We start from the raw sequence: 27,385 nt of genomic DNA on the forward strand, positions 1-27,385 counted from the left end.
TTTATATGGGTCTAAATAGTTTGATTTAACTTGAATGTTTTGATTTTCTTTTGGAGATCATTCTAATCAGGGTAGATTTCCCTACTTGTAACCCCTCTATTACCTCTCTCTATCCCTATGTTCACCTTTTTCCTCCTTATATCAAATGTAGACTATCCATGCAATCAAATTAAAATCCAGTGTCGATTTAAATGCGCCTCCAACCACTTCCCCCCCCTCCGGTGCATTCCACAACCCGTTCTTCCCTAGCCTAGGAACCGATGCCCGGACAGGGGGCCTGTCACAATTTATGGCTCATCCTGTGATTCAATTCGACCGACATCAAGATGCAGAAGCAAAGATAACCATGTCCGGCAGCTTCCATGAGACATTTGGGCCGAACAGACCGGCGAGTGGCCTGTTCCAGAATCCGGTGACCCGGCGAGATCTCACAACACCGTGCGAGGATGACAGGACACGCCCAATGCGAGTCAACGATGCGCCCGAGGGCCTAATTATTGCAAAGACATCCAGTGGCCCCGGGAATTCATCCCGCAATCACCAACATTCAACTGACAGAAGTAGAAGTCTCCGTCCAACCCGAGACTTGGCGGGCTAGATCAGCCACAAGACGGTTTCGTGTGAAGCCACCGCGTACCATCCCCTCTTTGCTTTACCCCCATGCAGGTCGTTATTAAGGGCACGCGCGGTATGGGGTAAAAGATCTGGAGGACCCTATCAGCATCAGCATTTATTTTTGTCTTAGTACTGCGCGGGGTTCATCCAAGACGTGTATATATTCAAGAAGCCCAGCCTCTCAGAATCTTACTGGCATTTTCTTTGTCACACACCCCCCTGTTAAATCTCCAATTGGTGATAATCGACAAGTTTACTAATGACCAAGCCGACCAGGACTTCTGGATTTCCTGGCATTATCAATTGACTAGGAGATATCAAGTGGTAATGATCGAGTATCTCCGGTTAGGTTTGAGGATGCATGCAAAGGATCAGGTGTGCTGAATGTCCTGGTGCAGCATATTATCAATGCAAATAGGTACCGCCAAGAGTTTCTGGGTGTAAATATGACTTGCATCACCAGTTTTAATAAACAGGAAGTGTTTCTCTATCAAACCTGGGAATATCAGGTTCCTTGACCAACCCGGCCGAAAAGATATTGTGCTTCAACAGACAGTTCCAATATCCTTGATTCTACTCGGCCCAAAAACAAAATTACTTCTTGAATATGACCAATTCTTTGCTGTTTTTACCCGGTCAAACCGTTTCAACCTAAAGTCAGTCCTACCAGGCCAAACCTCGTTCTTAATAAATCAAAGCTCAATTGCTCCCGGGAGCATGAACAGTACTGATTATGGTCTACTGCTCATGTTGCAGCGATTACATCTGCTTTGGGGATCTTACCGCGTCGCCTGCATCACCTAGAGCATCTAGGCCTTCCCGAATCCACCACGGCCAACAGGGCAAATAAACAGATATTGATTTTAACTGGAATCCTAGCTCATTGGTATTACTCCAGAAGCTTAAGAGCCTTGAATCAACTTTCGACAACTTGAATATCTATCGAGTGAGTTGTACTCCGTACGCCCTCATAGCATTTGCTTCTAAATATCCCCGCATCTTTCGTTTCTTTAATTCATCTCCTCCAAGGATGCTTGGTAAACTCTGAGCTATATGGTCTGCTAAGAGTAGCATTGGTTATGGTATGTTGGCTTCTCCAAGGTCCAATCATCGAATTATATATGTTTTATACAAGTTCCACATGTCAGTATCCCCGAATATATACATCGAGACCGCAATGTTGAACAGCACATGTTAATAATAACTAGATACTAGGCACCAACATAGAGCCGAATGTTGTCAACTCTTTCATCTAGTAAAATTAATTCACCATATTTTTTCAACCCCAGAGCTTCCAATTTACGCACTGACGTCAACCTCACGTGAAAGGACACGCGGCCCGAGCTCATGTGGATCACCGATAACGAACTCCCCAGTCACTCCAACAGCGCCAATATCCTTATAAGGTTCATTGCACCTCCCTGCACCTTAATCTCATTGGGGAGGAACGTATATACGCAAAGTTATTTCTCTTCCAGTCTACTTGATACCCCTTGATTCTCCCATTCTGCCCGATACTTGGCGCCGACTTCGATAGTGATAGCTTGACAGGTGTCCACACCCCGCGTCCAACTCACTGTTTGATTGTCCAACCCCCTCCAGCCATGTCGACCTGGAACATCTTTCGCATTATCGGAGATCTGTCCCATCTAGGGTCAATATGTGTCCTACTCTGGGCTATCCACAAGAATAAGAGCGCTGAGGGTTCGTACATCCTTGTATCAATCTGATTGGAGCTACCTAGGTCCTCTGTAAAGATTACTGACATAGGTATTTGATTTAGGCATCTCACTCCTCACACAGCTGCTTTATGGTGTCGTCTTCATATTTCGCTATCTTGATCTGCTTCTTCCCATCACGTACAGGGTCCGGACATGGCACGCCATTTGGAATGTGTTTTTCAAGCTCTTCTATATAACCTCGTCCGCATACCTGATAACCCTGATGATGAAGGTATACCCGCGGACGAGAGAGACGGAGCGAGCTTGGAAACTAGGTTTGTGGTCTGTGGCTGGGTCCGTTGTCTTGGCACCTATCTCAATCTGGCTTTTCGAAAAAGAGGTTTACATTCTATGGATCCTTGAAGTAAGTTGGACCGGCCCGAAGTATTCATATTTCGCAGCTTTACTGATCCAACGACTTAGTTTTTCTGGGCCTTTTCCATCATACTTGAATCTGTGTGTGTTTTGCCGCAGCTCCTTCTCCTACGCCAGACCACTGTCCCAACGGTGATCGACTCATATTACCTGCTTGCTCTGGGCTCCTACAGAGCATTCTATATCCTCAATTGGATAGTCCGTCTCTTCGACAATGAGCCCTTCGATGATTGGATCGCCGTCGTGTTTGGAATTGTACAGACCGCCTTTTATATCGACTTTGCATGGGTATACTATTCGCGCCAGAGAGTCAAGCTTCGCAATGGTGGCATCGTTGACTCAGAGGACTATGAGAATAGCTGGCTGGTGAATCGTGTTGTGAATTTCCGGACATCGCGACGCTCTGCGGACGAAGAACAGCACCTTCGAGACGAAGAGGAAGGAGTGGATGGTCAATCAAACCACAACCGGTGGGGCGCTCGTGGTGTTTCCATTGCAGCTGACGATACTCTGGAAACCAATGGTCACAGTAAGGGACCTCATCATGATGATAGTTTAGATGGGTTTTCGGGAGACGAAGACGACACGGATGATCACCGGGTGAACAATTCTCGTTAAGTGATGATTTGCTATGGGCAGATTCGCTCACAGCATAGCATATCTATATGCCAGTCCAGTTGGTTGTTAGATGTTGAGCAGAGCCTGGACTCTAAATGGGTTGCACGGAAAGATCCGCCAGTGCTATTATAGTTTGGTTATCTCCCGGTACCCACCTTTGAACTCTCTCGGGCCTTTTGATAGAATTAGGAAATGAGAACATGTAGTACTCTGTGCTAGCCCCAAGTTTATGTGGGTCATTTTGTTCAGACTACACCGTTTTACGAAGCTTGCTACCGGGGGTCACTTGATGTAGCAGCCCGCTGTCTATACTGATTTCTATTTACTTTGTACTCTCTACTCTGTAGTCATTTACTGCCTTTATAATCTCCATATGTATAGAAATCCGTACATAGTTCTTAGATTCTCGAGATGGGCCTTTTTTTTAGCGCTTTTATGGGGGCGGTCTTGGGAGAATATTACATTAAGGATGACCTCGGAGCACTCCTGGACTCCGCATTTCATACCCAAAGAAGCCTTTGGCCCCCACGAGAGTATCTCGAATAAATATGCATGTAGCTATCACATAAGATAACCCAGAAGCAAAAGCCACCAAAGTGAGAAAATAAAGAGCCAATGGTCAGTAATCCATACTCAATATGCGTCTACGAAATTCAAGCGTTTGCTCCACCTGGAAGGGAACGCTGATCTTCAAAGCCAAGTTTCTTTCAACTAGTTGCTTCCTAACCCAAGAAAGATACATGGGAGCTATCAACTTCCAATGTTTCTCCGAAATTGTGACGTGTAGAAAAAAAAAAAACGTGAGCGTATGATTCAAGGTCTAGACACTGGCTTTTTCTCGGGCGCTTAGAGGCAGGACGTGGCTCGAAGAGCTGACCCCGGAAGCAAACGATCACCGGAGATGTGGAGATTTGAGATCGAAGAAAGAAAGAACGAAAAGAAAAAACCATGACGTTTTTTTTTTTTTTTGCTTACAACATAGGATCCCCACAGAAGCAAGAGAAAAACAAAATGGAAAAAAAATCACAAAGAAAGTTCCAAGGTTGTTCTGCACCTTCGAGATGGCCGGGGTTTACCGGGTGTCTGCATCAGCGCTTAACCAGCGGTCATGAATTCTCCGTGGACAAAGCCACCAAGCGGCGCGTGGGGTCTTCTCAGCCTCAAAATAATTTTGGGTCATCTATGGCCAGTCGAGAGCCGCCCGTCTTGAGCAACGCCTCTGCATGGAGAATGCATGGAGAATGCATGGAGAAGGAGCGTAATCCCTCCCACCCCATCCCACAACCGGTGTGTTGGAATCTACCGTCAACTTGAGCGGTTTTCTTCTCTTTTTTTTTTTTCGTGGGGGCTGCCAAAATGAAACAATGGCGTAGATAGGCAGTCAACAAGGCTGACTTGAGATATGAAGGGGCAATATCGACTTTGGGGCCAGTTGAACGTTTTTGTCTAAATTGAAATATGTAGCCATGTTATAATTGATGGGTTTCGTATTGGCATTATGATTTTTAATGGGGTCCTCCATAATCCGTCCACTGGATCTCTCCAAAGCTCTAAGCGCTACGCTTTGTCTCCTTTGTGGAGGATCATCCACAACCCTAAGTAGCCCAGTCTTTCCTGTTAATTAATTAATTTTTATTTTTTGGCCCGTTGAAGTGGGCCTGAAATCACGGACTGACTTTAATTCCTATTCACCATGCAGAGTCTGAGCCCCCCCTCCAGGGATGGGGGCGGAATATGGATATCAACATTGGACTATTGAGTCCGCAGCGCTTAAATATAGGCTCTCGTCGAGTCTTCATGAATTTCCCTACGTTCTAATGGGGCACAGCGCTCGTCGGCGGTACTGATCTCTGTTTTGGTGCCCTCTGAGCCTATAGTTCATACCTCTACTGATTGTTCACACCTTGCCTCACGAGGCATCCCGGTGCTGGCTGTGATATCGCTCAAAGTGGAGGATAGGCGGAATTGTGCATCTTGCTGTTGAAATCTTCCCCTCTTTTCTTGCTCGCATGAATCTTATAAAATCAACTATCGTCGATGGTTGGGAATGTGAATATTTTCTTCAACATCCTTGGAGTGGAAGGCCTTATTGATATACACCTACAACCCTAACTGTTCAGCAAACCACTCTAGTCTGCCAGCCGCCTGCAGTCCCACATCTTCCCCTACATCGAGTTTCATATCTCGTTTCATATTCTGCTCCCCCGGCGTTTATTCTCCCCACTTAGACAACGCAGTGGACTGTGAATCTTCCCCGTGTTTGATGTTCCGCTTGAGTGCAGCCAGTCAACATCATGTCTAATCGCTCGGGTATTCCCTGCTCCGAGGAAATGTCAGAGTACTATGAGGATATCCCAGCTCATTGGCCCGGAATCCAAGCGGTATGTACATATGCACTTCTGATACAAAACACTGTATGCTTCCGAAACATGAGCTGACCCATATACGATCTAGACCCCGTACGTGGGAGCCAACAGCCCGTACTGCACAGAGCCTCTAGCTCCATCCAGCATTCTGACACCAATCAGTCTTCCAGACAGCTCGTTTCGTCTCAGCCCAGCAATCAGTCACCACTCACATGGCTACGGCACACAAGAATATCAATATGGCATGAATGATCTCATGACAGCCCCACTGGGTCTCGGTATCTCTGCACCCTTCCCGAGTGACTTCCCCCGGTCTTCGGCACCCAATTCTGCCTACCTGTACGCTCCGGATCCAAGCGGCATCCCCCATGGCATGACACAAACGCCTAGTCAGTCGCCACATGGCCCACCACCAGCTAAGCGCGCCAGATACCCATCCGCAGGTACGCCCTCGCGCGAGCAGCCAAGCAACACACCAGTCAGCATCGCTCCCAATCCAGAGGGCCTTCTCCGAATGGAGCAAGATCGCCAGCATATCCAGCCATCTCCACACATACTCCCTAGGGTTCGGGCTCCAGGCCGTGGGCGGCGCGACCCGCAAGCAGAAGACGAAGATGCATTCGTAGAGGAGCTGCGAGATAAGCAAACGGCCTGGAAAATCGTGCGTCAAGAATTCCAGGAAAGATTCAATAAAGATGCCTCCGAAGCGCGCCTGCAGATGCGTCTCCACCGCCGGCTCCGAGAGCGAATGGTGCGCTGGGAAGAATCAGATGTGAGTATGTACCTCCCGTAACATATGGTATAAACAAGCTGTATGAGCTGGAATTTATATTGAGCCCGTACTGATACGCAAGTCCGCTAGATCAAACTCCTGATCCACGTCCATGGGATCTGGGCAAAAGATAAATTCCATTTCCTTTCAGACAAGGTGAGATTCCCTGTGCTCGTATAATATAGGAAACGTTCTAATATGTCTTTTGATCTTCATAGATGAAAGAACTTGGTGGTACTAGACTGTACTCGCCAGATCAATGCAGAACTCAACTTCGGCTTTTAGACACGAAAAAACAACATCGTGATCGCTTAAGTGAATCGCCATCTGCTATGTCTGATCCTGCTCCTGTCACACCTACTGTGTCTCGAAAACGACCTCGAGCCCAGTCCTTAGAGCTGGAGACTGACAATGAGGAAGGGGCCTTGTAGCTTCAAGGCGGTTCTTTTTCTTTCTTTTTCTCTCTCTTTTCTCCCTTCTTCTACTTCTTCTCAAACCCTCATTACTCATTCCTTTTAAACTTGACTTTGTTCTTTCCCCTTTCAATGGTCTCTTTACTTCTTTACTTCTCATTCTAAGATCAATTAGATCGACTCTCCAACCCCGACTCTTGCTCCCACGATTGTCATGATCAGCATTGGATTTGATATTACTATGTTTGTAGAGCTGGGAGAAATTGGCATTACACCATTTTCTATAAATTTTATTCTTCTATTTTATCTCAAATCTCATTTTTATCCCTCTCACATTCTTCACATATTTGTAATGTTATGTTGACCTTTTTTTTCAAGTTTAATGTAGCACTTAGGATGATGCAGTAGTAGTGGCTCGGGGTCCGGGGCTGTGAAGAGCTAAAAATTTAGATGATCTACAAACAGCTATTTTTGGATATCAAGTTGACCTATTAGTTATTTTCTTATTTTCCTAAAAAGTAATACTGGTAAACAACAGAGTGCTAATTTTGCACTCTGCCAGGATTTATTATGCCGTGAATGCAGATGATACTCGTAGTCATACAATTAGCCATCGAATCCCTGAAGCTCTCATTCATGAAGGATGGTGTTTTTATTATATTTTATACATCATTGGGGATGGTAACCCATAGATTATAATGCATATGAGGAGGATCTTGAAAACCATGGAGCAGATGGGGTTTATGGGTTTGATAAAAAGTTCGCGATTGGGCATAGCCATATATAAGAAATTATATTGTCTTGACAAGTATTAGACCATCGTTGGGCCATATAAAGATACATTTTATATTGGGGTAGGTTCCATTTTGTCTTAAACAAGGTGTATGGTCATTGAAAAAATATCAGAAAGATCAGCAACACCGATTGGAAGAAGGCAAAGGAAAAGAAATCAGAAGCCTAAGACAGTCTATAGGACAATGAGGAGGTATGCCACGTGCAAAATAGCCAAGAGTATACAACAATGGCTCTGTACTTGATCCAGAGGCCATGAGTGAGGATCTCTACGTCTAACAAAGCAAGCAAGGCGAAACAGTCCAATCTTTTGTTATGTCTGTTGAGAGAGCGAAGCCAAACAAAGGGATTTTACTATAGACAAAGGCTTTGTGTTCAGGATTATATCTGAATTGGACCGTTTCTCTGGATAGATAAGAAAACAAGACAAGAAAAGTGATTTTTACCTGGAACTAGCCTAGAAAATGAAAGGCAAGTACTCCAAGATCTCAAACACAGACTCAATATGTTTCTTCGGTGCTTTGCATAAGAAGACGAGATGAGAAACCATTTAACCATTTCCAGAAGCAACACCATCCAATCTCATCATGGATACTCCAAACTTTACAATCCCTGACGACGAGCGCGTCAACGACGCTCCTAGCGAGAATATCCCGAAGCCCAAGAAGACTCGCCGCAGCCGCTATGATCCAGAGCCCGACTGGTCGGCCATGGTGCGTGCCAAGGTCACGAAGTCTCAACATCGTGTCGGTCAAGCCTGTGATCGTTGCAAGGTACGCCTATTCATAATCTGATGTCGCGTTAGCTTTGACTCAGAACACCACACTGACGTATTTGGATATCTAGCTCAAGAAGATGAAGTGTACGCCAGATCCGAGAGGCTGCGCTTGTTGCCTTGTCCTCAACATCCCATGTAAAGTCACTGACCGTGTCACCGGTGAGACCTGGGTGCGTGGTGAGGCCGGGCAAATGCGGGATCTTATCGAGAGACTCAGAAAGCAGACCGAGAACCTGAAGGAGCAGATCACGCAACTTCAGCAGAAGAACGCACAGCTACAGGCCTGTCTGGATGGTTCATACAGAGCCACTCTCATGGATCACTACGAGGTATGTATTTCTTCACGCCTCTATAATCCACATCTCACATTGGAATATATGGACCATGTTCTGATTCTTTATTTTTGGGATTTAGGGCTAACTCAATTGCCAGCCGGTCGTTGACCCCAGTCATCACCATAGTCTACTGTGACTGTGACACCTTCCTGCACGTGCTATCTTTTTAGACAATATGTCATACATCCTGGGCCTGGTTGCTTGCTTGCATTTTTCCTGTCCTGTCCGAGATGAAGTATATGATCGAGAAAATGGGAATGGCACAAGGTGACAAGATGCGTTGTTTAAGTACATAAATGCTTTTTTTTTTTTTTTTTTTTTTTTTTTTTTTAATACTGTGGACTTTTCGTCATTTACTGAAGCAAAGGGCGAGAGACTTCCTATAGTAGACGGTGAAAACGAAAACTGTTCATTTTATTCCAAAGGATATGTCAACGGGCATATTTAGTGTGACCATGTAATTCCAACTCGTACACCGGGTATCCAAAATAGAGATGCAATGCAAATAACCATCGCCATTTTACCAACTGGCATTCTTTTTCCAGCAACAACATATTCCTTTGCTTTCACACCATTCCCTGACAAATGCAGTGCCAATCTCGCGATCCTCACCCACAAGTCCAAGCCCCTCGATATTGAGCCATGCTGTGAAATCTTCCAAGATGATAGGGTCATACATGAGGATCTTTTCATGCCATGTGGGTCGACCACGGCTACCACGAGACGTTGACAGTGGCGAGAGCCGAGGCTGGACGCGAACAGCTTGGGTAATCTGTGCAGATAGATCTGCCAGACTGATTTCTTTAGAGGATTCTGCTGTGCGCGTGGTTGTGATGGATGCAGAGGATGATGGTCTTTTGACTGAAATCTTAGAAGAAACAACCTTGCGCTTAGTCGGACTTGGTGATGGTGTTTTCGTGAGGATATCCAAGGAGTGGTGTTGTACCCGGCTGCCTGTGTTGGATTTTGAATAGATATCGGTATAGTGCTTTTGTACTTGACTTGGAGAGGGAACGATTTCTTCTTCTGAGTCTTGGATCTCTTCTACATCAATAAACGATGTAGAGGCCCCAGTGATAGGCTTCGTTCTTGAGTTTTTCTTTGGGCCTGTCTGGAGATTGGTTTGCGAGGCAGAAGGTGATTTTGTCGCGTCGAGCGACTTTCGGTTCTCTACAGATATTGCAGATTTAGACTTCACCGTCGCCTTTACCTTCGCATCCGAGGCGGGATTTGAAACATGGTCAATTTTAGAGACAGATTCTTTCTGTTGCTCGGGTTGGTATATAGGTTGGCTGTCAGAGTTAATCTGGCTACCAGAAGTAGCATTGCTACCGTGTTTCGATTCCCAACATTGTTGAAGGAGATCGATCATCTTCTTGCGACCCCTGACTGCCTTGAAGCCATAAGTGGAAACCTGTTTAGACAACTCTGCGTCTGTAAATCCGGTATATCGTGGCATTGAGGGCCCCTGCGACGCAGTTGGCAGGGAACCAACCGCTTCAGTCGGGGTATTATCGGGTCCCTTTGCAGGCTTTGCAGGCTTTGCAGGCTTTGCAGCTTTGGCCCTAGCCTTTGGCATGGCCGTAGCTGTAGCTGTAGGTGCCGGGGATTGGACCGAAGCTTGAGCCTGCGTATCAGAATCCAAGCCCCTTTCGGTCGATGGTAGCGATGATGGTCTCTGTGCTGGGGGTGAATCTATGTCGGCAAATTCAAGCTCAAACCAGCCCCCCTGCAGAGGTTTGTAGCTTGCTCGTTCCACATTTTCATGCCTCTTCTTTACAGGGGGTTCTCCCTCGCCCGTCAAGTCAACCATGTTTAGTATTTCTGGTTGAATCAAAGATCCCTCGGTGTCTCTGGCGCCGACACACCACAGATTTCTGGTACCTGCCAGCCTTGATACAGAACGAGTAGATGATTCTTGGATCGCCCTGGAGTTCTTATTGCGCGTCCCCTCTGGATATGACAAACATTCGGAGGCACAAATGGCTTGCTGGGTTTCTCGCAGAGTCTGCGGCGAATCGTCTCTTTCCAATTGACTGCAGGTACCAAATACAAGCTCTTGATCATTTAGGAATTCGACAGCTGCTTCTGGGGAAAGCACAGTGAACAAAGACTCTTTCTCTGTCTCTTTGGTCTTTCTTCGTCTTTTTTTTGTCGTTCCCATGTCCTGGAGGCAATCAATCACCGGCTCATTCTGTTCTGCTTCAATTGTTGAATATTGCGCAGTCATGCGCGCCGTCAAGGTGGTAAACTTCTTAGGCTTGTCCTTGGTTGTTGTTTTTTTGGGCTGAGTCGATGCCATGTTCTCTCCTTGAGCAGCTGTCTGATCAGTTGAATCAGAGTACCTTCCATTGAGCAATGCTTGGATTTCAGGATTGACCAGCTCTATCCGTCGACGTTTTGTTGGTCCTCCGCCATTCGCATCCTGCACAAGATCGCGAGGATTTAAAGCTGACTCGGAGTAATTATAATCGGATAGCAGCTTGCCAAACCCACCCGTAAGGTTCGGATCACGCTCCTTCTCCTGGCTGCCACCATAGTTCCTTGTAGCAATCTCCTTGTAAGCGGTCTCCCTTGGTGGTGTCCAGTCTATCTTTCTTCTCATTGCCTCGTCCAAATGCAATATCTCATCCTTTTCCAAAGCATTTGATTTCTTGGGAGTAACTTTCGCAAGCACATCTTCCGAGGAGGATAATTTTGTGGCAACCGTCTTCTTCCCACTTTTGCTGGGTTTCTTTGCTGGTGGATCGCCGCTTGTTTTCGTGACTTTCCCAGCCAGAGTCATGTTTCCTGAATCTTTGCTCTTGGCATTCTTGCGAGGACGACCTTTGGTCGTTTTCACTGCATCGTCTTTTGTGCCAAGAGTCTCTGGTTGGGGGTGCCCATGCGCAATTGTTTCTGGTGCATCCGCGGCTTTCTTCGCCTTCTGCCGCGGTTTGCTCGATGCAGTTTTGTTGTTGGTATCTGTAGTAGGATCCTTCTTTGTCGGTCGCTTTCTCGGCTTCGTCACGTCCTCGGGACAATTGGTGCTCGCGATCGGAGTGGGAAAAAACCGGGAACGCGTATGGGTTTTGGAAAAATCGGCCGTCGAGCGTATTGATGGTGGCGTTTCACCTCGTGGCAAGAGGTGAGAAACCTGCTTTACATCAAGCCTAGCTGTCCCTGGTGACCGCGGTGGAATTGGAGAGGACGACAGAATGATTACATCTGCAATGCTGGCCATCGTCGCGAGTCGCGAGTCGCGTCTCTGGGTGTTTGCTTGATTGATCAGGGCGAGTCGCGTGTACTGCTTGAGTTTGCTAAATGAGACATCTCCTAGGTAACGTTTATACTTGAGATAAAACAGTATAAAGGGTATGCAAGCCAGATATGCTGGACAAGTAGTGTTAGAGATCCAAGTTCAACATTTCGATGTCAAAGGGTCGCCCGCGGTCTTGGCAAATTTTTGAGTTGGGTACATAGTTCGGGCAACCAACTACATTCAACCTCAACAAAGTGGATTCATGTTCAATATATGTATTTATGTATAATCCTTTACGGGATCAAGTGATTCTCAATTTGAATAAATGTTGTTTTTACTGTCCTGTATCACACAAACGGCCAGGATCAGACGCGTCGAACTATAAAAACAGGCCGTTGCATCTCTGTAATATTTCATTCAATTCATCATAACCTTGACTTTGTGCACTGTCTCGACAGAGAAATCTGAGGTATTCTCTACCCGATCTCGGAGTTGAAGAATAGTAGACCCCAGGAAAACCATGCGATCTGCTTGTGACTGATGATGGGCATATTCTCAAAGCCAATTTGGAGCTCAATATATCCCACATTGGAGAACAACAGCACGAGTTGGAAAATGAATGTATTTCCCACCCATCCCACAGCAAGCTTTAGGAATTCGGGAGCAGTGAATTTGGTTGCTTCATATAGGCAATTGCTCACGATCCCCGCAAAGCAATCGCACTCAACAAGGAATTTTCGAGTCGTTGTTTAGCCTCGTCGTTCTCCTTGGCAGTTGGCGAAGGCAGAGCCCCCAGCTTGTACGCTTTCTTGATCTTGTTGACATCAGAGATTTCGGATAGTGTCTGGTCATCGAAAGGCACAGGTGTTCCTTCAACCGAGCTGTCCAAGTGGGCCGCAACGGATATATATGTTATCTCCGGAGAGACAGAGACCTTGATCACCAACAGGTCTTTGGTTGAATCGGAAATACCGAATCTACGGAATGATTCCGTGATCTAAGTCCGTGTCAGTCCCGGCTTTAGTGGCAAACTTGCAGCTAATTCCTAGAATTGGCAACCCACATTATTCGTAGGGTTCAATGAAAACACGATCTCAGAATGCACATTATGAGATTTCAGTCGATCGTGAATGTAATCATTGACTGCTCTGAATACTGCAGCAGTGGCATGAGCCCTTGACAGAACCTATCGCTTGGTGTTGGTGAATTACTTCTTTTTTTATTTTAGTTCTCGATGGCAGCTTAACATACCATGCTTGCATCAATAAATGCATATTCGAATTCTGATTGACCGGCGAGAAGTCGACCTTTCAGAGAGGCGGCATTTTGAACATTGCGATATAGAGCAACATGCACAGGCAATGGTAGATGTGGTAGGCTGATCGTCTCTAGACTTGAGGCCATGACTGAAATCGAACTAAAACCAATGTTAAAGAAGATGACGTATTTGTAATCAGGCTGATCTGATAAAAAAAATACAGTGAGCCCTGGAGTTCGCTGTGAGTCTACAAACGCATCCCACTTTCTTGATCCACGTGACTAATTCTGGAATTTTCCGGATTTAAGCGGTCGCCGGCGGAACATGAGTAATCGCCTCCATATCACCCGTGGGCCCGACATTTAAACGTCTCTTCGCTTTCGACTCTCGACCCTCCCCATCGCAAACATGGCTTTCTTCCTACGGCGCCCGTTCGCTGTATCCTCGGCACTTCGCCAGGTCCCCAAGCTCACAAACACCGCCCGATTCATTCACAACTCTCCCATCAAGCCCACCCAAGCAACAAAGCCTCAGGGCGTTTCTTCCTCGATCTTCGCCAAGTCCCGACAGAACTTTCAAAATGCCTTCCGCCGTACATACATGCAGCAGACCGTCAACCCTACACAGAATGGTAACATGACCCAGAAACTGTTGTATGGCGCTGCCATCATTGGAGGTACGGTTCTGGCAACCAACTTCATCTTCAACCGTGAAACGAGAGAGGATGGCGGTATGCCCGCTTACGAGCAGAGCTACTTGAATCAAACTTTCATGCACACTGGTCTTGGTATTGGTATCATTGGTATTGCTGCTCGCGCTCTCCACATGAGCGGCTGGTCTTATCGTCTCATGGCCATGAACCCTTGGCTCGTCATGGGTGTCGGTCTCGTTGGCAGCATCGGCTCTATGTACGGTACTTTCTACACTTCCCCGGATAAGTAAGTTTTTTGCCTCTTTTTTTATTTTCCAGGAAAACTAAATGTGCTAACCTTTCAATTAGCTACGTCATGAAGTATGGCTGCTGGACTGTCTTCAACCTCACCCAGGCCGCTCTTCTCTCCCCCCTGATGTTCATGAATCCTGCCATTCTCGCTCGTGCTGGTCTTTACACTGTTGGTATGATGGGCTCAATCGCTTTTGTCGGTGCCACTGCCAAGCAGGAGAAGTACCTTTACCTGGGTGGTCCCCTGCTTGCCGGTGTGACCATCGTTGCTCTTTCTGGACTCGCCCCCATGGTCCTCCCTGCTACTGCTGTTCGCACTCTGATGTGGTCTGAGCGCCTCTGGCTGTACGGTGGTCTTGCTGTCTTCGGTGGTTTCACTCTCTATGACGTGCAGAAGATTCTGCACCATGCTCGTCTTGCCGAGCGCGGCTTGATCAAGCGTGACGTGGTCAATGAATGTGTCAGCCTGGAGTTGGACTTCATCAACATCTTTATCCGCATGGTCCAGATCCTCGGCATGGGCAACAACCGTCGTTAAGCTACTTTATATTCACTTTCTTAACTGGATAATCTGGCCTCGGTTTGTCCAAACTCCAGAATTGGTGTTTTTCTTTTTTTCCCTCAGTGATTCGATAACCCCTGTATTTCAACCAAATGTTTATTTATCTCTTTTTTTTTTTTTTTTTTTCCCTTTCTTTGGTCTCTTAACGTTGATGTTTCTTCATACGAGCAAGCGCAGCTAATCGCTATTTTGTACTTGCTGAGAGATATAGAACAGATAGGGTAGCGAATACAAATCTCCACTCCCTTGACATTTCTACTACCTATAAAAAATATAATTAACAATGACTTGGGGTTGCAAATTCCAGTTCTGGAAGACAAAGGAGGACGCTATAAGACGCCAAAACAATGTAACAAAATAGCAATCACCTACTAGTCAACATTTGGTAGTGTTCAGTGCTAGGTAAACATGTACAGCAATATCACCTTTCTGGTAGATATTTAGTACAATGGTTTCGAACTTATCAGCGTTCGAACTAGAAAGGGCAGACTATGGTCATGTGATGGCAAGCTTCCTTTGAAGGCGAGGTTGCCCGAGACCGCCCAAGAGACCGCCCAATAATACCGCCCCTCTGCAGACTTCAGATCGCAATCCAGACTCGGGCTCATTGACCGCTATAGACGTGCAGACTAAACCTCCCGGCATAACACCAACACAGTCGCACCAGCCTTTTTGCAATCCTACCTTACAATATGTCGAACGAGATGGAAATTGACCCTCCTGTCGCGCACGACGACGCTCCCGAGCAGTCGGACCGCAGTTTTGAGCCACGCACCCAGGGGAATGCGGTCGCCGTGCGCAGTATCGAAGGATGGATTATCATCGTATCTAATATCCACGAGGAATCATCGGAGGAAGATGTCACTGAACTCTTCGCGGAGTATGGTGAGATCAAAAACTTCAGCTTGAACCTTGATCGGCGAACAGGTTATGTCAAGGTGCGCATCCTCAATCTCACAACTACCTCTAAACAAACCCTGAAGGACATCCTCTTCAAAATATGGGAACTCTTGTCAACTCACATACAATGAAACGATTGCTAACACCAATATTCTGGCAGGGTTACGCATTGATTGAATACTCCACTCTCCCCGAAGCCAGTGAAGCTATCCAGAACCTTAACGGTTACAAGCTCCTTGAACAGACCCTCCGTGTCGACTATGCTTTTGTTCGCCCGCCCCCATCAGGCAAGAACAAGAACGGAGGGCCAAAGGGCCGGGCTACTCGGAATCGCAGCAGAAGCCCCAACCGGAGTCGCAGCCCCGAAGCTGGCGGTGACCGGGACTAAGCCTTCCTAATGGACGGGGAACGATAAAATTTGACTGGCATACATTGCTTGTGATCTTCCATTTGATACCTGGGCTTTGCTTTTTCTCGCATTTTTTCAATACCTCACACTGTTTCATTCGAACCTTTTCCCATCCTTCCTGCCAGAACCTGTCTACAAACAATGGACACATCATCTAGTATTCGCTGGCACGGCCCCTCTTCAATCGAACCTGTATGGGTCACAGGCCGAGTGTGGGTGTGCATGGGACACACACACAAGAGGTACGTGCCGGCGCCACGATAGATTGCCATAATGGTACGGAAATCCGGTCTTATGCTTTAACTAGAATTATGCTGACATACTCAGAAATGAAGGGCCCTTTGATGAAAATTGAAAATTGGTGTATGAGCATCTGGTCAACAAAGACAACCCTGGACCCCAAAGCCCAGCCTTTGGGAGTAATGTACATTATGAAGAATGGATTTTCTTGGCTATAAGCGACCTTTTATCCATCCACTTGTCCTGCGACTCATTTCAAGGCGAAATCAAAAATGGTACATTTTTACATACTCCGTAGTATACGATGTAGTATAGCTATGTAGCATCCCCTACGGGGTGGGACGCATCATGCGACGGCCATGTGGCACCGAAATAGAGTCGATAAATAATTTTTGGGCACTGGGGCTGTTATTCCAGGGTCAGAAGGCTTCAATCATTTTACAGGGTGATGATAAGGCTTTAATGCCACATAAAATGGATGTGGATGTGGATGTCCTCACCTGGCACCTCACCCAGGGCAGCGGGTCTGGTGACTAAGCTTAACCCTTCCCGGCTCCCCATTTTCCCCGCATGGCGCATGCGGTTATCGCTCTTCTTCTTTTTTAGTCGCTTTCAGTACGCAGTACCGACCCTCTATTCTTATAGCCGGACTCCAGGATCTTGTGTCTGGGGATCTGATTCTGACAGGATATATTTATTTCCTGATGCAGAATGGCTCCCCAACACACATCTTTTACCCTCTTGGGGCTATCACGATCTCTATACCATATACTTATGCTATGCTTCCTATCGCTTTCAGCCGTGGCCAATGCGCTTGCGTATCCATCCCAGGAACTTTTGGGAGTGCCTTCATCTTCCAGTTCGATTGATGATCCCTCAAGTGGGACTGTCTTTGGGGGTACTGGATCAGCGCCGGAAGGGTCGACTCACGACCCCATTCTGAATACCTTGCATGATCTTATCGCCGCCCTGCAGGTTATGCAAGACAGGTACTTTGTGCTGTGGCAGGGCACGTGGCCGACCAGCATTGATTGGACCGCGGCAGTGTTGGGCACACACGTTTCGGCAGCGCTCTCGTCTCTAACCTCAGGTCCACTTGATATCCCCGACACGAATGAATTGCAAGGATTATCCTTCTTCAGGCTTGAAAATACGGTCAATCGGTTTTTCAGCCATACTTCTGCGTTCTACTTCGGTGAAAACTCTTTCAGTCTCAGAAATCAGGCATACGATGACATGCTATGGGTTGTGTTAGGGTGGTTGGAAAATATTAAGTTCCAAAATCTTCACTCAGACCTTCACTATGTCTCCTCAAAGAACAGTTCTGGGGAGCTTTGGTACGGCACCCAGTTCCAGAGCTCTGCTGCGCACAGAGCACGCATCTTTTATGAGCTCGCCTCCGCTGGTTGGGACAAAACCCTCTGTGGGGGCGGCATGATTTGGAGCCCATATTTGAGCCCGTACAAGAATGCGATTACGAACGAGCTCTATATCTCCGCAAGTATCGAGATGTACTTGTACTTCCCCGGAGATCCCATTGATGCCCCGTTCCTTGTCGATTCGCAGGGCACACAGCCCGCACGGAAGGACTCACACAACCCTATTCATCTAAAGGCTGCAATTGACGGGTACGAATGGCTCAAAAATTCAAATATGACTGGAATTGGCGGTCTCTATGCAGATGGTTTCCACATCAGTGGCTGGAAAAGCGCATCGAATCCCGGCTCGGGACAATGCGACGAGCTCAACTCTATGCTCTATACCTACAATCAAGGAGTCGTTCTCAGCGGACTGAGAGGACTCTGGCTAGCCACAAACTCGCAACTCTATTTGCACGACGGCCATGAGCTTGTTCAAAAAGTACTACAGGCTACCGGGTGGCCACATACTTCTAGTCAGCAGTGGAAAGGACTTGGTCGCGGAGGTGTGCTCGAGGACGCATGTGATTCTCGTGGAGTCTGCTCCCAGGATGGACAGACCTTCAAAGGTATATTCTTTCACCACCTGTCCGGATTCTGCCGGCCTATTCAGCCGCAAGAGAAGCAGTTCCTGGAGGGCGCGATCCGCAGACGTACAGCAGATGACGACTGGGCCGAAGTTTATGAGCAGCATATGAAGCGGTGCCGCGCCTATGGTTCCTGGATTGAACACAATGCGCAAGCTGCGCTGATGACTCGTGACAGCGATGGCAAGTTTGGTACCTGGTGGGGTCACTCGTATCATCAGCTGGATGCCAATGAGATTGTGGATAGCAGCACTATCCCAGATGGCGCTGTTGATTACCGCAATGCCGATTATGACCACAAGTCCTCCACTACAGGTTTCATGCCGAAGGACTACAATGATCGCGGCCGAGGCCGCACGGTTGAAACACAGTCCGGCGGCATCGCTGTGTTGAGAGCCCTGTATCAATGGCAATCATATGGTGCCCTGTGAACAAAACAACTGAAAAGTTTGAGGGGAGGCGTTTTGGCGGTAAATAGACACCATTCATTGCATCCAGGGCTTTGGGGCTCTTGTATAACCTATACACTCTACAATTACTTAGAACCATTATTATATCCTTCACGTTCAACATTGGCTTCTCAGGGACTCTAGACACCATCTCGACTCGCCATGCTAGGCCTAGTTGCCATTGTGTAAAGCTGGAACTGCTTTTATATTTTGACAAGTTCCCCGACACTTGAAATTGCCAATCAAAACAACATACATAGTACATACTTCAGCGCTAGCCTTTTAGTCCGATCCATCATGGATCTCACATCCCGCACTGATCAACCTTTCAAACTGGACGAATGGCGAAATGGATCCCCAGCTCCCGATAGATCCATCTCCGCAAAGCACACAAAACCGGAATTCAACTCTGAAAACCGGGTTACTTGATCGTCGGGTCCGCAACAGGTGGACACTGGTAAGCGATCGGGAAGTGTCTGTGCTATGTGTTACCTGCATTGGGTTTGGCGAGAGACATTGCAAGACATTTTGAGGCTGACATACAATGTAGACAAGTTTCTGGCGATAGATACACAAGACTGATGGCTCTTGCCATTTTGGGTCTGTTTATGCGATACCCGTTTTGCTGGAGCATATACACGAGAAACTAACAATATCTCTGTGTTCCCGGAGTGAAACCTAGGCAATGAATGACAGATCTTTCATGTTTTTTCTTCCCCGGCAAACCCCGTTAGGTTGCCAATGACATGCCGATGCTTACTCTCAAGCTTATACAATAATGTGAGACGGTGTGAAACATAGTTCTTCGGCACACTGTCCTAGATAAGTTGATGCCGGCTATGCATAACATGGATATTAAACTCTAATGTACGTAGGCATACTAAGCGGAATTATATTCCATCTTCAATCCATAAAATGAAAAAAGTCTCTACACACATAAGGGATATTTACTTCCGGATCAAGCTTACTATAAATGGAAGTATCGGAGCTTGACACAGCACACTAAAATCCCAAGGAATTCTGGTCACAATGATTGGACCTAAAATATCTAGCATCAAGAAAGACAGGAAGGTGGCCACTTAGAACGCAGAGAGGGGCAAAAAGAAGCAAAAAAGAAGGGGGGGGGAACCCCACTCTAGCGTACTCAACATCCTTGACGCCCCCTCCGTAATGGGGGACGAAAAACGCGTTCGTATAGGTGGGGTGCTCGGGGCTCCGTAGGGCATGAATCAACCAGACGAAACGCACTTGCAGATCGGCGGGTACTTGGATTTTGATCATTAGCTTTTGAAAAGCCAAAAACAAAAAAGCTCAAGGCGCACTCCGTACGATGTAGATGTCTCATAATAAATTATAAAAGTGACCAAGTGGTCTGATATTGATTTGTCTCAGTTGCCCCGACCACGTTTTTTTTTCCGGGAACCACAGTTGAGCCAATATAAAATGAACCAGTATAATTTATATCCAAATACCTTAATGTAAATATATTAATACCAATATTAGCGTAGTAAATAGGTTCTTATCGTTTAGATTACGGCCTAAAAAGGATGTCACACGCACACCCCTCATAGGCTTCGGTGAAGACACCAGTTACACTTGTGTTCAGAGATGTACGGTATCAGGTCTGAGCGTATAACTGCCTGGGGCTAAAAGTCATCTGACAACGGGATCCAGGAACGCGTGTGGTTTGGTAGAGAGGGGGGGGTGAGTTGGCTTTCACCAACCGCATAAGCAAAGCCAAGACTTTGTGGGCAGAGATTATGTACAATGGAGTCGAAAATTGACATATTTTCAACCTCAAATTACTTTTGTGTTTAGTTTGATAGATCTAACTCACAGCTTCAAGGATACAAAGAAACCGATCGAGAGCGGAACACATATATCCCCGGACCTTGAAGGTGGCGTCGGCAATTTTGATGATTCGGGTGCCTTACAATATTGTCGGGACATTCATTCTCACACTGAAAATGATTTCCTGAGATCGGCGTCTATGATGGCACTCAGTTTCACCTCCTTTTCGGCTAGCGATCCCTCAAATAATAAGGGAGCATGTCAAAATCTACGAGAATGGATCGTCTGAAGCCCAAGCGTTGGGCGCACATTGGTTATGGAGGGGAGTGGGCTAAGGACGGGAGATGGTGACTGGTTGCGGGATATTACGACAGACATTGGGGGTGCGGAGCACAAACTGCAGTGCCACTGAACTCTTTCTCGTAAGTTAATTTTTCCCCATTACTAGTATTCTTGAATGCTGTGAGTCTACGGTTTTTTTTTTGGTGGCGGTGGAGGCGGCTAACGAGGGGCGAACGGGGGATTTTATTCTCGGATCTATTTTCCTGCTCTCATATACCTACAATCTATATTGGCGTAGAGGACACCCTTGTTTGACCTTCAGGATTGGGGATATCTTATAAACAAGTGCCGTTTCCCGGGAACCTTTGTCCCTCGGTCGATCTTGCCCAAGGGCGGTTGTATCTACCCCTTGGAATCCTCGTCACCGTACCGAGCAAAGAATCACACATGTAGTATAAGAGGTACGGAATAGTACTATTCATAGGTACTATAATAGGGTGTACTCCATACTTTGTACTTTGTATAACTACGAGGTATATCCGCGTGAGAATTACGTTGTAGGAACCAATTATATGGCGTCATTTGGCTCTGAGGCTCGATCGACATTGCATGCCCCCCCTGAAGGACGGGGGTATGACCACATGTGCAATATTGTAGTATAATACACAATATAAGATCGAATTTAATTCTTTAATTATTCCCCAAATTCCAAGTTACCGGATGGAATATCCCGATGGAATAGAATGCAGGAAGACCCAAGATCCCGGGACCAGGTGGCTTTGAATATAAAATAAACAATATACCCTTGAAAGATATGTAGATATGTAAACATGTAGAAGTTATGTTTTCACAATACGTGTCAAATGCTACACGGTGGAGCGGGACCGAAGAGTATCCTATAATGTACTGAGTACCTGGTCGGACCATGGTGCAAACAGGGAACAGCGGTGTACCGGGTACTTGTCGGGGAAGGTGTGTGTGGAAAGGGGAATCTAAGGAGCCACCCGTTAGTTCCTGAGCGCCTCTCATTTCTAGAAAATCCCCTCTTTTTTTTTTCCTTTTTCTAAATCGGTATTATAGGTATAAATTATAGATTTGAAGTGTATAAATCGTTATTTTAGCTATTTATTTGGATAGTATTAAATATAAAAGAGTGAATACAGGAGAAAAGAAAAAGAAGAAAAGAAAAGAGGAGGGATGATCCAAGGGACATGAGTTCCTCCACCTACTGAAAAGGTGCTAAGATAGACAATTATACTGGAGACTTCATGGGTACAGCTGGGTACCACTGGATACGGTACCCGTCGCACCACAACTTAGGTCACTCTGTTGTACCCCCTCTGCCGTAACGCCGGATACCGAAACTCTCTTCCTTTTTCCCCCAAAGCTCTTTTCGGTTTTCCTGACTTCTCTTTCTTCTGACTCTTCTCTTTGAACCATTATCATCTTCCTCCCTTGTGGCCAGCCTCTCTTTTCCCGGGAGAAAAAAAGTTTTCCCAAACCTCCCCTTTGAACCCACTCCGGTTACCTTTCTCTCCCCTCTTCCCAACCTCGAATTGCATTCATCTCAACGAATTTCGAAATTACTCGCCTTGTTAAGAGTCGACCCCGGTCGTCTTGAAAAAAAAAAAAAATTATTACATCCTCTTCTTCTTCTCGACTTTCCACCGACCCGGTAGCTACCTCAAGCGTAACACAGATTTCTCATCTGGGGTACATCGCTAGGGGTAGACCGTGGTCGTTTATCAGGCGCTTTTTTTCCTCCGGCCTCTTTTAATCCGCCAACCCCCCCAATCGTGGGAGCTTGATTCTACCGCCATCCTGGACCTCCTTTCGATTCTGTGTGTCGCGAGCAGTAACCCTTATGGCATCAGATACAGAAATGACTGAAGCCTCTCCTGTTGATACTTTGCCGCAACCAAACGACGGTGGCCGCATGCATATGTCATCTATCTCATCTTCTTCTTCGATATCCGACGCAGAGACCGACCGTCGAGGCCGATCAGAACGTCCGCGAATGGCGAGCCGCAAACCCAGTGCTTCGATCCTTGTCCCTCGGGACCACCCCGAAATTGAAATTGAGGAGGAAGAGTTCCCCCCAGACGACGCTCGCGCAATGAGTCCACGACGCAATTCTGCCGATCTGGAGCGTTTGGGCAAGGAGGCCCGACAGACCCTACAGGAGTGAGTTTGAAAATGTAGTTCAAGGCGTTTTTCTACTGAATTGCGCCCATTCAAAGATTTCGGTAGCTAACTATACTAAAAAAACAAAGGCAAGCCAAGGCTCTCCAGTCATCCCTCCAGGCTCTCGCCGAACGCATCGACGCGGTCAAATCGGACCATGATAAGTTGGAAACCGAGAACAAGATCTTACAAGACTACATCGGTGGCCTCACTCGCAACATGACCAAGAGTGAAATGACCCGCAGTACGAAAGCACGCAAAGCACAGAAATAAACCGGCTGTCCAAACAGAATGTCGCAAGGTGGCCGGATATCTCATCCCGTGGACGTCAATCGGGAAGGATCACCTGTTATTTTGCGGCAGGGGGTTCCATGCGTCACATACGGTCCTCGGTTTTACCGAGATTCGAATTATTTCCACTCCACGACAAAAATCCCTAGTCAACGGATTTCTCTTCTCACCGCATATCTAAGTGGTTCAACGAGTTACATACCCCAATGTCAGCATGTCACTAAAACAGCAGGGTTGGGGAATTTATGGACACTCTTTCCGCAATGGATCCAGCATTTACAACTTGCGGCCTTTTTTTTTTCGAACACATCACATCTGCCACCCGACTGGTTCGAGTGGCCCCGGAACACCACATTTCGGTTTAAACGCCACAAAGTCATCATCTCCACAGCACTCCTGTTCAAGGATCGACTGGGGGTGAGGCTGATTCCGAATTTACTCAAGGGGGGAACTTCAAGGGATTGTTCGTGACATCATCGCATGCTTTCCAAGTATAACCCGCCACCTGACTTCTTGGCATTTGATTTCCCGGGGGTCTTCCATTACATCATCCTGTCGGTGTGCGACCTCCAGGGCTTTATCCTATTAACGCAGTGTTCCACTCTGCCTCTCTTCAACCCTGTCGATATTATTGGCCCTTCTTTTTTTTCATATTCCTCCCTTTTTCATATGGCGTTTCTTCGTGGTGGTGTGAACACGTTTTACTTGTACTTTTTTTTTCCTTTTTTGTTATCTTTCGATGCATAGCACTTTGGGCGTTTCGGGGACTGGGACTAGACCGATTTGATTGAATGGCTCTTGCTGGAGCACTGAAATGTTTCTTCATGGGCATTGCATGGTGACGGTCATCGCCACAACAGAACGGCGTGGAAAGTGGAAAGTGGAAAGCATCTTGGGGGTTACTGGAGCAGTCCATTTATCTTCTTCTCTTTCCTCACATGCCTTCTCGATATTCGAGAGGCTCTGTACATCTGCATTTCAACTTTTTTTTCCTCTATTTTTCTTCTACTGTCTCCGCTGGACTGACTCGTGTCTCTGCACGGGGAGACAAAGATGTCGCTTTTGTCATCTTTGTTATCATTGTGGCTCTATTTCTGCTTCTTGCACTTGACATACCCAGGAGCGTGCATGTCTCAAGTCCTCCTTTTTCCCTTTATTGTCCTCATACCCCTTTTCATCGAGCCCGCATGGGCTGGTAGTGGTTTCGACCATAGCAATGGAAACTATTTCAATTGAGACCGTCTTTTGTAGTCTGTACAAAACGCATAAGACTTCAAATGTCGTACCAGAAGACAAACAATCCAATACGATTTAAAGCAATGCTAGACGAAATGCCATTCATTCAATTAACTATTCGGTCATGACACGGGGCAAATGAATACAGTACGGCATGCATACTTAGTGAAGAAAGCGATGATCAATTGTAATGTGACACCGCCAGGCACACATAAGCTCGATGGTGCCCAACTAATACAGCCACTGATATCATTGCGGCTTCGTCTACAGTACACGGGCATATGCATGTCTGCACACCCCCGGTCAGATAGAGGAACAATTCATTCTCCGAAATGAGGTTGATTTGTGTAACATATTGAAGAGATATATATTTTGGATTATCTATCCTATCATTTTTATGGGGGAGTTAATACCTTGTACCGACCTTGCTGTGCATATTGAATATGTGATGCATCCATCCTCTTGGCTTATTTGGGTGCTAGTTAGTATGGATATATATTTCAACTCATTATGAAGCCTCGCCCAAGTCAATAAAGTTTATTCATACGTTGTTGGTTATTTAAAACACATGATTAAATGAACTTATATGTCTACCGATCCATGTCCTCAGTGTGCTGATCAGTGGCCGTGCTGCCAATGGGCAGGGAGGGGATGAAGATAACGTAAATAAGGGTGTGTTGATTCAGAGGCGGGCAGGATGGCATTGATAGCTCACTATGGTAGAGTAGCTTCTTCATCTGCACGATCTAGTTCTAGTTTACTCAGACATGACAGCTTGCTTTTTACTCTGCGGCATCCAGGGCGACAGAAAAAGACTCATACACATAGTCATCCCTGCTTCAAGTACAACGATTCGCAAAGTATTACCGGAAAAGTGTACGAGAGATTATCTTCGAAATCACATCTAGTGAGAATCAAAACGCCACATGGCACATATACGGGGAGTGATCAATAGGAAAGGTGAAAAGCCAGGTTAGGGATCAGCAGGGATGCCCTTATTGAAGTCCTGATAAGGAACTGATTTGAAGAACTTCTGTGTGTGTATGTGTGTTGGGCTGGGAGAGTGCGCGCAAGGGGACTCTTTGGGTAGTTAAGAGGCAAAGTAGACAAAATAACAAGGACAATGAAAAAAACGAAAAGAGGAGACAGGATGGATGTCCCCCAGGGCAGAGAACACAAGCGCCGGGCCAAAGCAACAAAGCAAAAAGGCAAGTAGGTAAGTAGAGAGAAGATCCAAGGCAAAAATGGCCCAGAAAGCATCGACACCCAAAGGTCAAAATATTTCTCACACCAACCCTTGCGAGTCTCTGTGATACTATAAATCGACAATCGGGCCAATGAATCTCATCGTCGTTCCTCCTTCGTCTCCAATCTATGTCCTTGTACTATAAGACCCGTCGCGCGCTCTCTTTCTCTCGGTTGTTCCATCCGTCCTGAGGACGCGTGTCCATCAACAAGGTCTTTTTAGGTGTTAATCATTTACTCGGCGGCGGGCTTCTCTTCCTCGGCGGCCGGGGCCTCCTCCTTCTTCTCGGCAGGGGCAGCGCTCTCGGAAGTGGGCTCAGCCTCGGACGAGGTCCAGAGGGTCTGGTGGGAAATGAGTCAGCGTATGAACAAATTGAATCAGCAGATGATTTCGACACTTACCAGGTTGTCACGGAGGAGCTGCATGATGAGAGTGGAGTCCTTGTAGCTCTCCTCGCTCAGGGTGTCGAGCTCTGCAGAATAAGATATTAGCTTTGGGCCAACGCACGTGGCCAAATCTGCATTCAAACATACCAGCAATGGCATCGTCAAAGGCAAGCTTGGCGAGGTGGCAAGCCTGGTCGGGGGAGTTCAGGATTTCGTAGTAGAAGACTGAGAAGTTGAGGGCAAGTCCGAGACGAATGGGGTGAGTAGGGGCAAGGTCAGTGGAGGCGATCTCGGTGGCAGCCTTGTAGGCCTCCAGGGAGTGGTTGGCAGCACCCTTGCGGCGGTCGCCAATGGCGAACTCGGCAAGGTAGCGGTGGTAGTCACCCTTCATCTTGTGGTAGAAGACCTTGGACTCGCCGCTCTGGGCGGACTTGATGAGGTGCTCGTCCAGAACCTCGAGGATATCGTCGCAGATCTTGGCAAGCTCGGCCTCAATCTTTTGGCGGTACTCCTTGATGAGAGTGACCTGGGACTCGTTGCCCTTGGACTCCTCCTTCTGCTCAATAGAGGTGACGATTCTCCACGAGGCACGGCGGGCACCAATGACGTTCTTATAGGCGACAGACAGGAGATTGCGCTCCTCAACGGTGAGCTCAACGTCGGCCGAGGCAACGACCTTCATGTTCTCGACCATCTCTGCATCGCATTGTCAGGGATCCGTGGAACTAGACGATCTAGACTTGGAACAAACCAACCTTCATAGCGCTCGGCCTGCTCAGCGAGCTTGGCGAGGTAAACAGCGTCTTCGTGACCCATGGTGAATGTGTGTTTTCTACAATGCAAACTATGTTAGCCAAATTTTTGTTCTCATATATATTTTCTTGTCGGATTGATGATATTTGAGATGAGTGCTGAAAATCACGCCATCGTGACAGTGCCAGTAGTTGATGGCGAGGGGTAGATATCGACCCTCGACCCCCTCTCCAAATATATGGAAAGGGCCCAGTTGAGTTTCCAGTATCACGGAGAGCGTCTCTGAATCAGAATACTGGGACTAAAGAACCAAAGACCCAGATATTTGGCCGATCATGACGATCGTGGCGGTTACAGGGCCCTTGGGTCTTCCCGTGTGTCGTTGGGGGTATCGCAGGAAAGCGGTCGCGGCGACGGTTCAACA

At 46.9% G+C, this 27,385-nt stretch overlaps 11 protein-coding genes across 11 annotated transcripts; 8 read left to right on the forward strand and 3 right to left on the reverse strand.

Moving 5' to 3' along the window:
* Positions 1-346: 346 nt before the first annotated feature.
* On the forward strand, positions 347-598 carry N7447_000746 (uncharacterized protein; the record flags this gene model as incomplete). The annotated part of the gene is made up of 1 exon (XM_057225022.1): positions 347-598. One exon carries the CDS (start codon positions 347-349, stop codon positions 596-598), a length of 252 nt encoding a protein of 83 aa, XP_057089038.1.
* A 1,621-nt stretch (positions 599-2,219) lies between these two features.
* Positions 2,220-3,329, forward strand: N7447_000747 (ER lumen protein-retaining receptor; the record flags this gene model as incomplete). Its single annotated transcript, XM_057225023.1, has 3 exons — positions 2,220-2,319; positions 2,399-2,700; positions 2,760-3,329. The coding sequence occupies 3 exons, from the start codon at positions 2,220-2,222 to the stop codon at positions 3,327-3,329; spliced, it is 972 nt and encodes a 323-aa protein (XP_057089039.1).
* Positions 3,330-5,623: 2,294 nt separating this feature from the next.
* Positions 5,624-6,898, forward strand: N7447_000748 (uncharacterized protein; the record flags this gene model as incomplete). The annotated part of the gene is made up of 4 exons (XM_057225024.1): positions 5,624-5,710; positions 5,784-6,467; positions 6,558-6,623; positions 6,686-6,898. 4 exons carry the CDS (start codon positions 5,624-5,626, stop codon positions 6,896-6,898), a joined length of 1,050 nt encoding a protein of 349 aa, XP_057089040.1.
* Positions 6,899-8,259: 1,361 nt separating this feature from the next.
* On the forward strand, positions 8,260-8,921 carry N7447_000749 (putative C6 finger domain protein; the record flags this gene model as incomplete). Its single annotated transcript, XM_057225025.1, has 3 exons — positions 8,260-8,445; positions 8,519-8,779; positions 8,883-8,921. The coding sequence occupies 3 exons, from the start codon at positions 8,260-8,262 to the stop codon at positions 8,919-8,921; spliced, it is 486 nt and encodes a 161-aa protein (XP_057089041.1).
* Positions 8,922-9,305: 384 nt separating this feature from the next.
* slx4 lies at positions 9,306-12,008 on the reverse strand (the record flags this gene model as incomplete). The annotated part of the gene is made up of 1 exon (XM_057225026.1): positions 9,306-12,008. One exon carries the CDS (start codon positions 12,006-12,008, stop codon positions 9,306-9,308), a length of 2,703 nt encoding a protein of 900 aa, XP_057089042.1.
* Positions 12,009-12,723: 715 nt separating this feature from the next.
* On the reverse strand, positions 12,724-13,430 carry N7447_000751 (EKC/KEOPS complex subunit CGI121/TPRKB; the record flags this gene model as incomplete). The annotated part of the gene is made up of 3 exons (XM_057225027.1): positions 12,724-13,023; positions 13,090-13,212; positions 13,278-13,430. 3 exons carry the CDS (start codon positions 13,428-13,430, stop codon positions 12,724-12,726), a joined length of 576 nt encoding a protein of 191 aa, XP_057089043.1.
* Positions 13,431-13,692: 262 nt separating this feature from the next.
* On the forward strand, positions 13,693-14,765 carry N7447_000752 (Bax Inhibitor family protein; the record flags this gene model as incomplete). Its single annotated transcript, XM_057225028.1, has 2 exons — positions 13,693-14,222; positions 14,285-14,765. The coding sequence occupies 2 exons, from the start codon at positions 13,693-13,695 to the stop codon at positions 14,763-14,765; spliced, it is 1,011 nt and encodes a 336-aa protein (XP_057089044.1).
* A 716-nt stretch (positions 14,766-15,481) lies between these two features.
* N7447_000753 (RBM8 family RNA-binding protein) lies at positions 15,482-16,077 on the forward strand (the record flags this gene model as incomplete). The annotated part of the gene is made up of 2 exons (XM_057225029.1): positions 15,482-15,727; positions 15,850-16,077. 2 exons carry the CDS (start codon positions 15,482-15,484, stop codon positions 16,075-16,077), a joined length of 474 nt encoding a protein of 157 aa, XP_057089045.1.
* A 1,035-nt stretch (positions 16,078-17,112) lies between these two features.
* Positions 17,113-18,774, forward strand: N7447_000754 (putative glycosyl hydrolase; the record flags this gene model as incomplete). The annotated part of the gene is made up of 1 exon (XM_057225030.1): positions 17,113-18,774. The coding sequence occupies one exon, from the start codon at positions 17,113-17,115 to the stop codon at positions 18,772-18,774; it is 1,662 nt and encodes a 553-aa protein (XP_057089046.1).
* Positions 18,775-22,729: 3,955 nt separating this feature from the next.
* Positions 22,730-23,322, forward strand: N7447_000755 (short coiled-coil protein; the record flags this gene model as incomplete). Its single annotated transcript, XM_057225031.1, has 2 exons — positions 22,730-23,049; positions 23,139-23,322. 2 exons carry the CDS (start codon positions 22,730-22,732, stop codon positions 23,320-23,322), a joined length of 504 nt encoding a protein of 167 aa, XP_057089047.1.
* Positions 23,323-25,911: 2,589 nt separating this feature from the next.
* artA (14-3-3 adaptor artA) lies at positions 25,912-27,042 on the reverse strand. Its single transcript, XM_057225032.1, has 4 exons — positions 26,964-27,042; positions 26,356-26,904; positions 26,224-26,294; positions 25,912-26,163 (listed from the first exon to the last, which is right to left on the reverse strand). The coding sequence occupies exons 1-4, from the start codon at positions 27,022-27,024 to the stop codon at positions 26,056-26,058; spliced, it is 789 nt and encodes a 262-aa protein (XP_057089048.1). The 5' UTR covers positions 27,025-27,042; the 3' UTR covers positions 25,912-26,055.
* Positions 27,043-27,385: the final 343 nt, after the last annotated feature.

This window comes from Penicillium robsamsonii (assembly GCF_028829455.1).
Source record: "Penicillium robsamsonii strain IBT 29466 chromosome Unknown utg000001l_segment0_segment0, whole genome shotgun sequence".
NCBI lineage: Eukaryota > Fungi > Ascomycota > Eurotiomycetes > Eurotiales > Aspergillaceae > Penicillium > Penicillium robsamsonii.

Excerpts from the sequence above, each read along its gene's own strand:
- artA (XM_057225032.1), bottom strand. The coding sequence starts at position 27,024 with ATGGGTCACGAAGACGCTGTTTACCTCGCCAAGCTCGCTGAGCAGGCC. Across the intron at positions 26,295-26,355 it reads CTTTGACGATGCCATTGCTG|AGCTCGACACCCTGAGCGAG; the intron begins GTATGTTTGAAT and ends CTTATTCTGCAG. Across the intron at positions 26,164-26,223 it reads AGCTCCTCCGTGACAACCTG|ACCCTCTGGACCTCGTCCGA; the intron begins GTAAGTGTCGAA and ends ATTTCCCACCAG.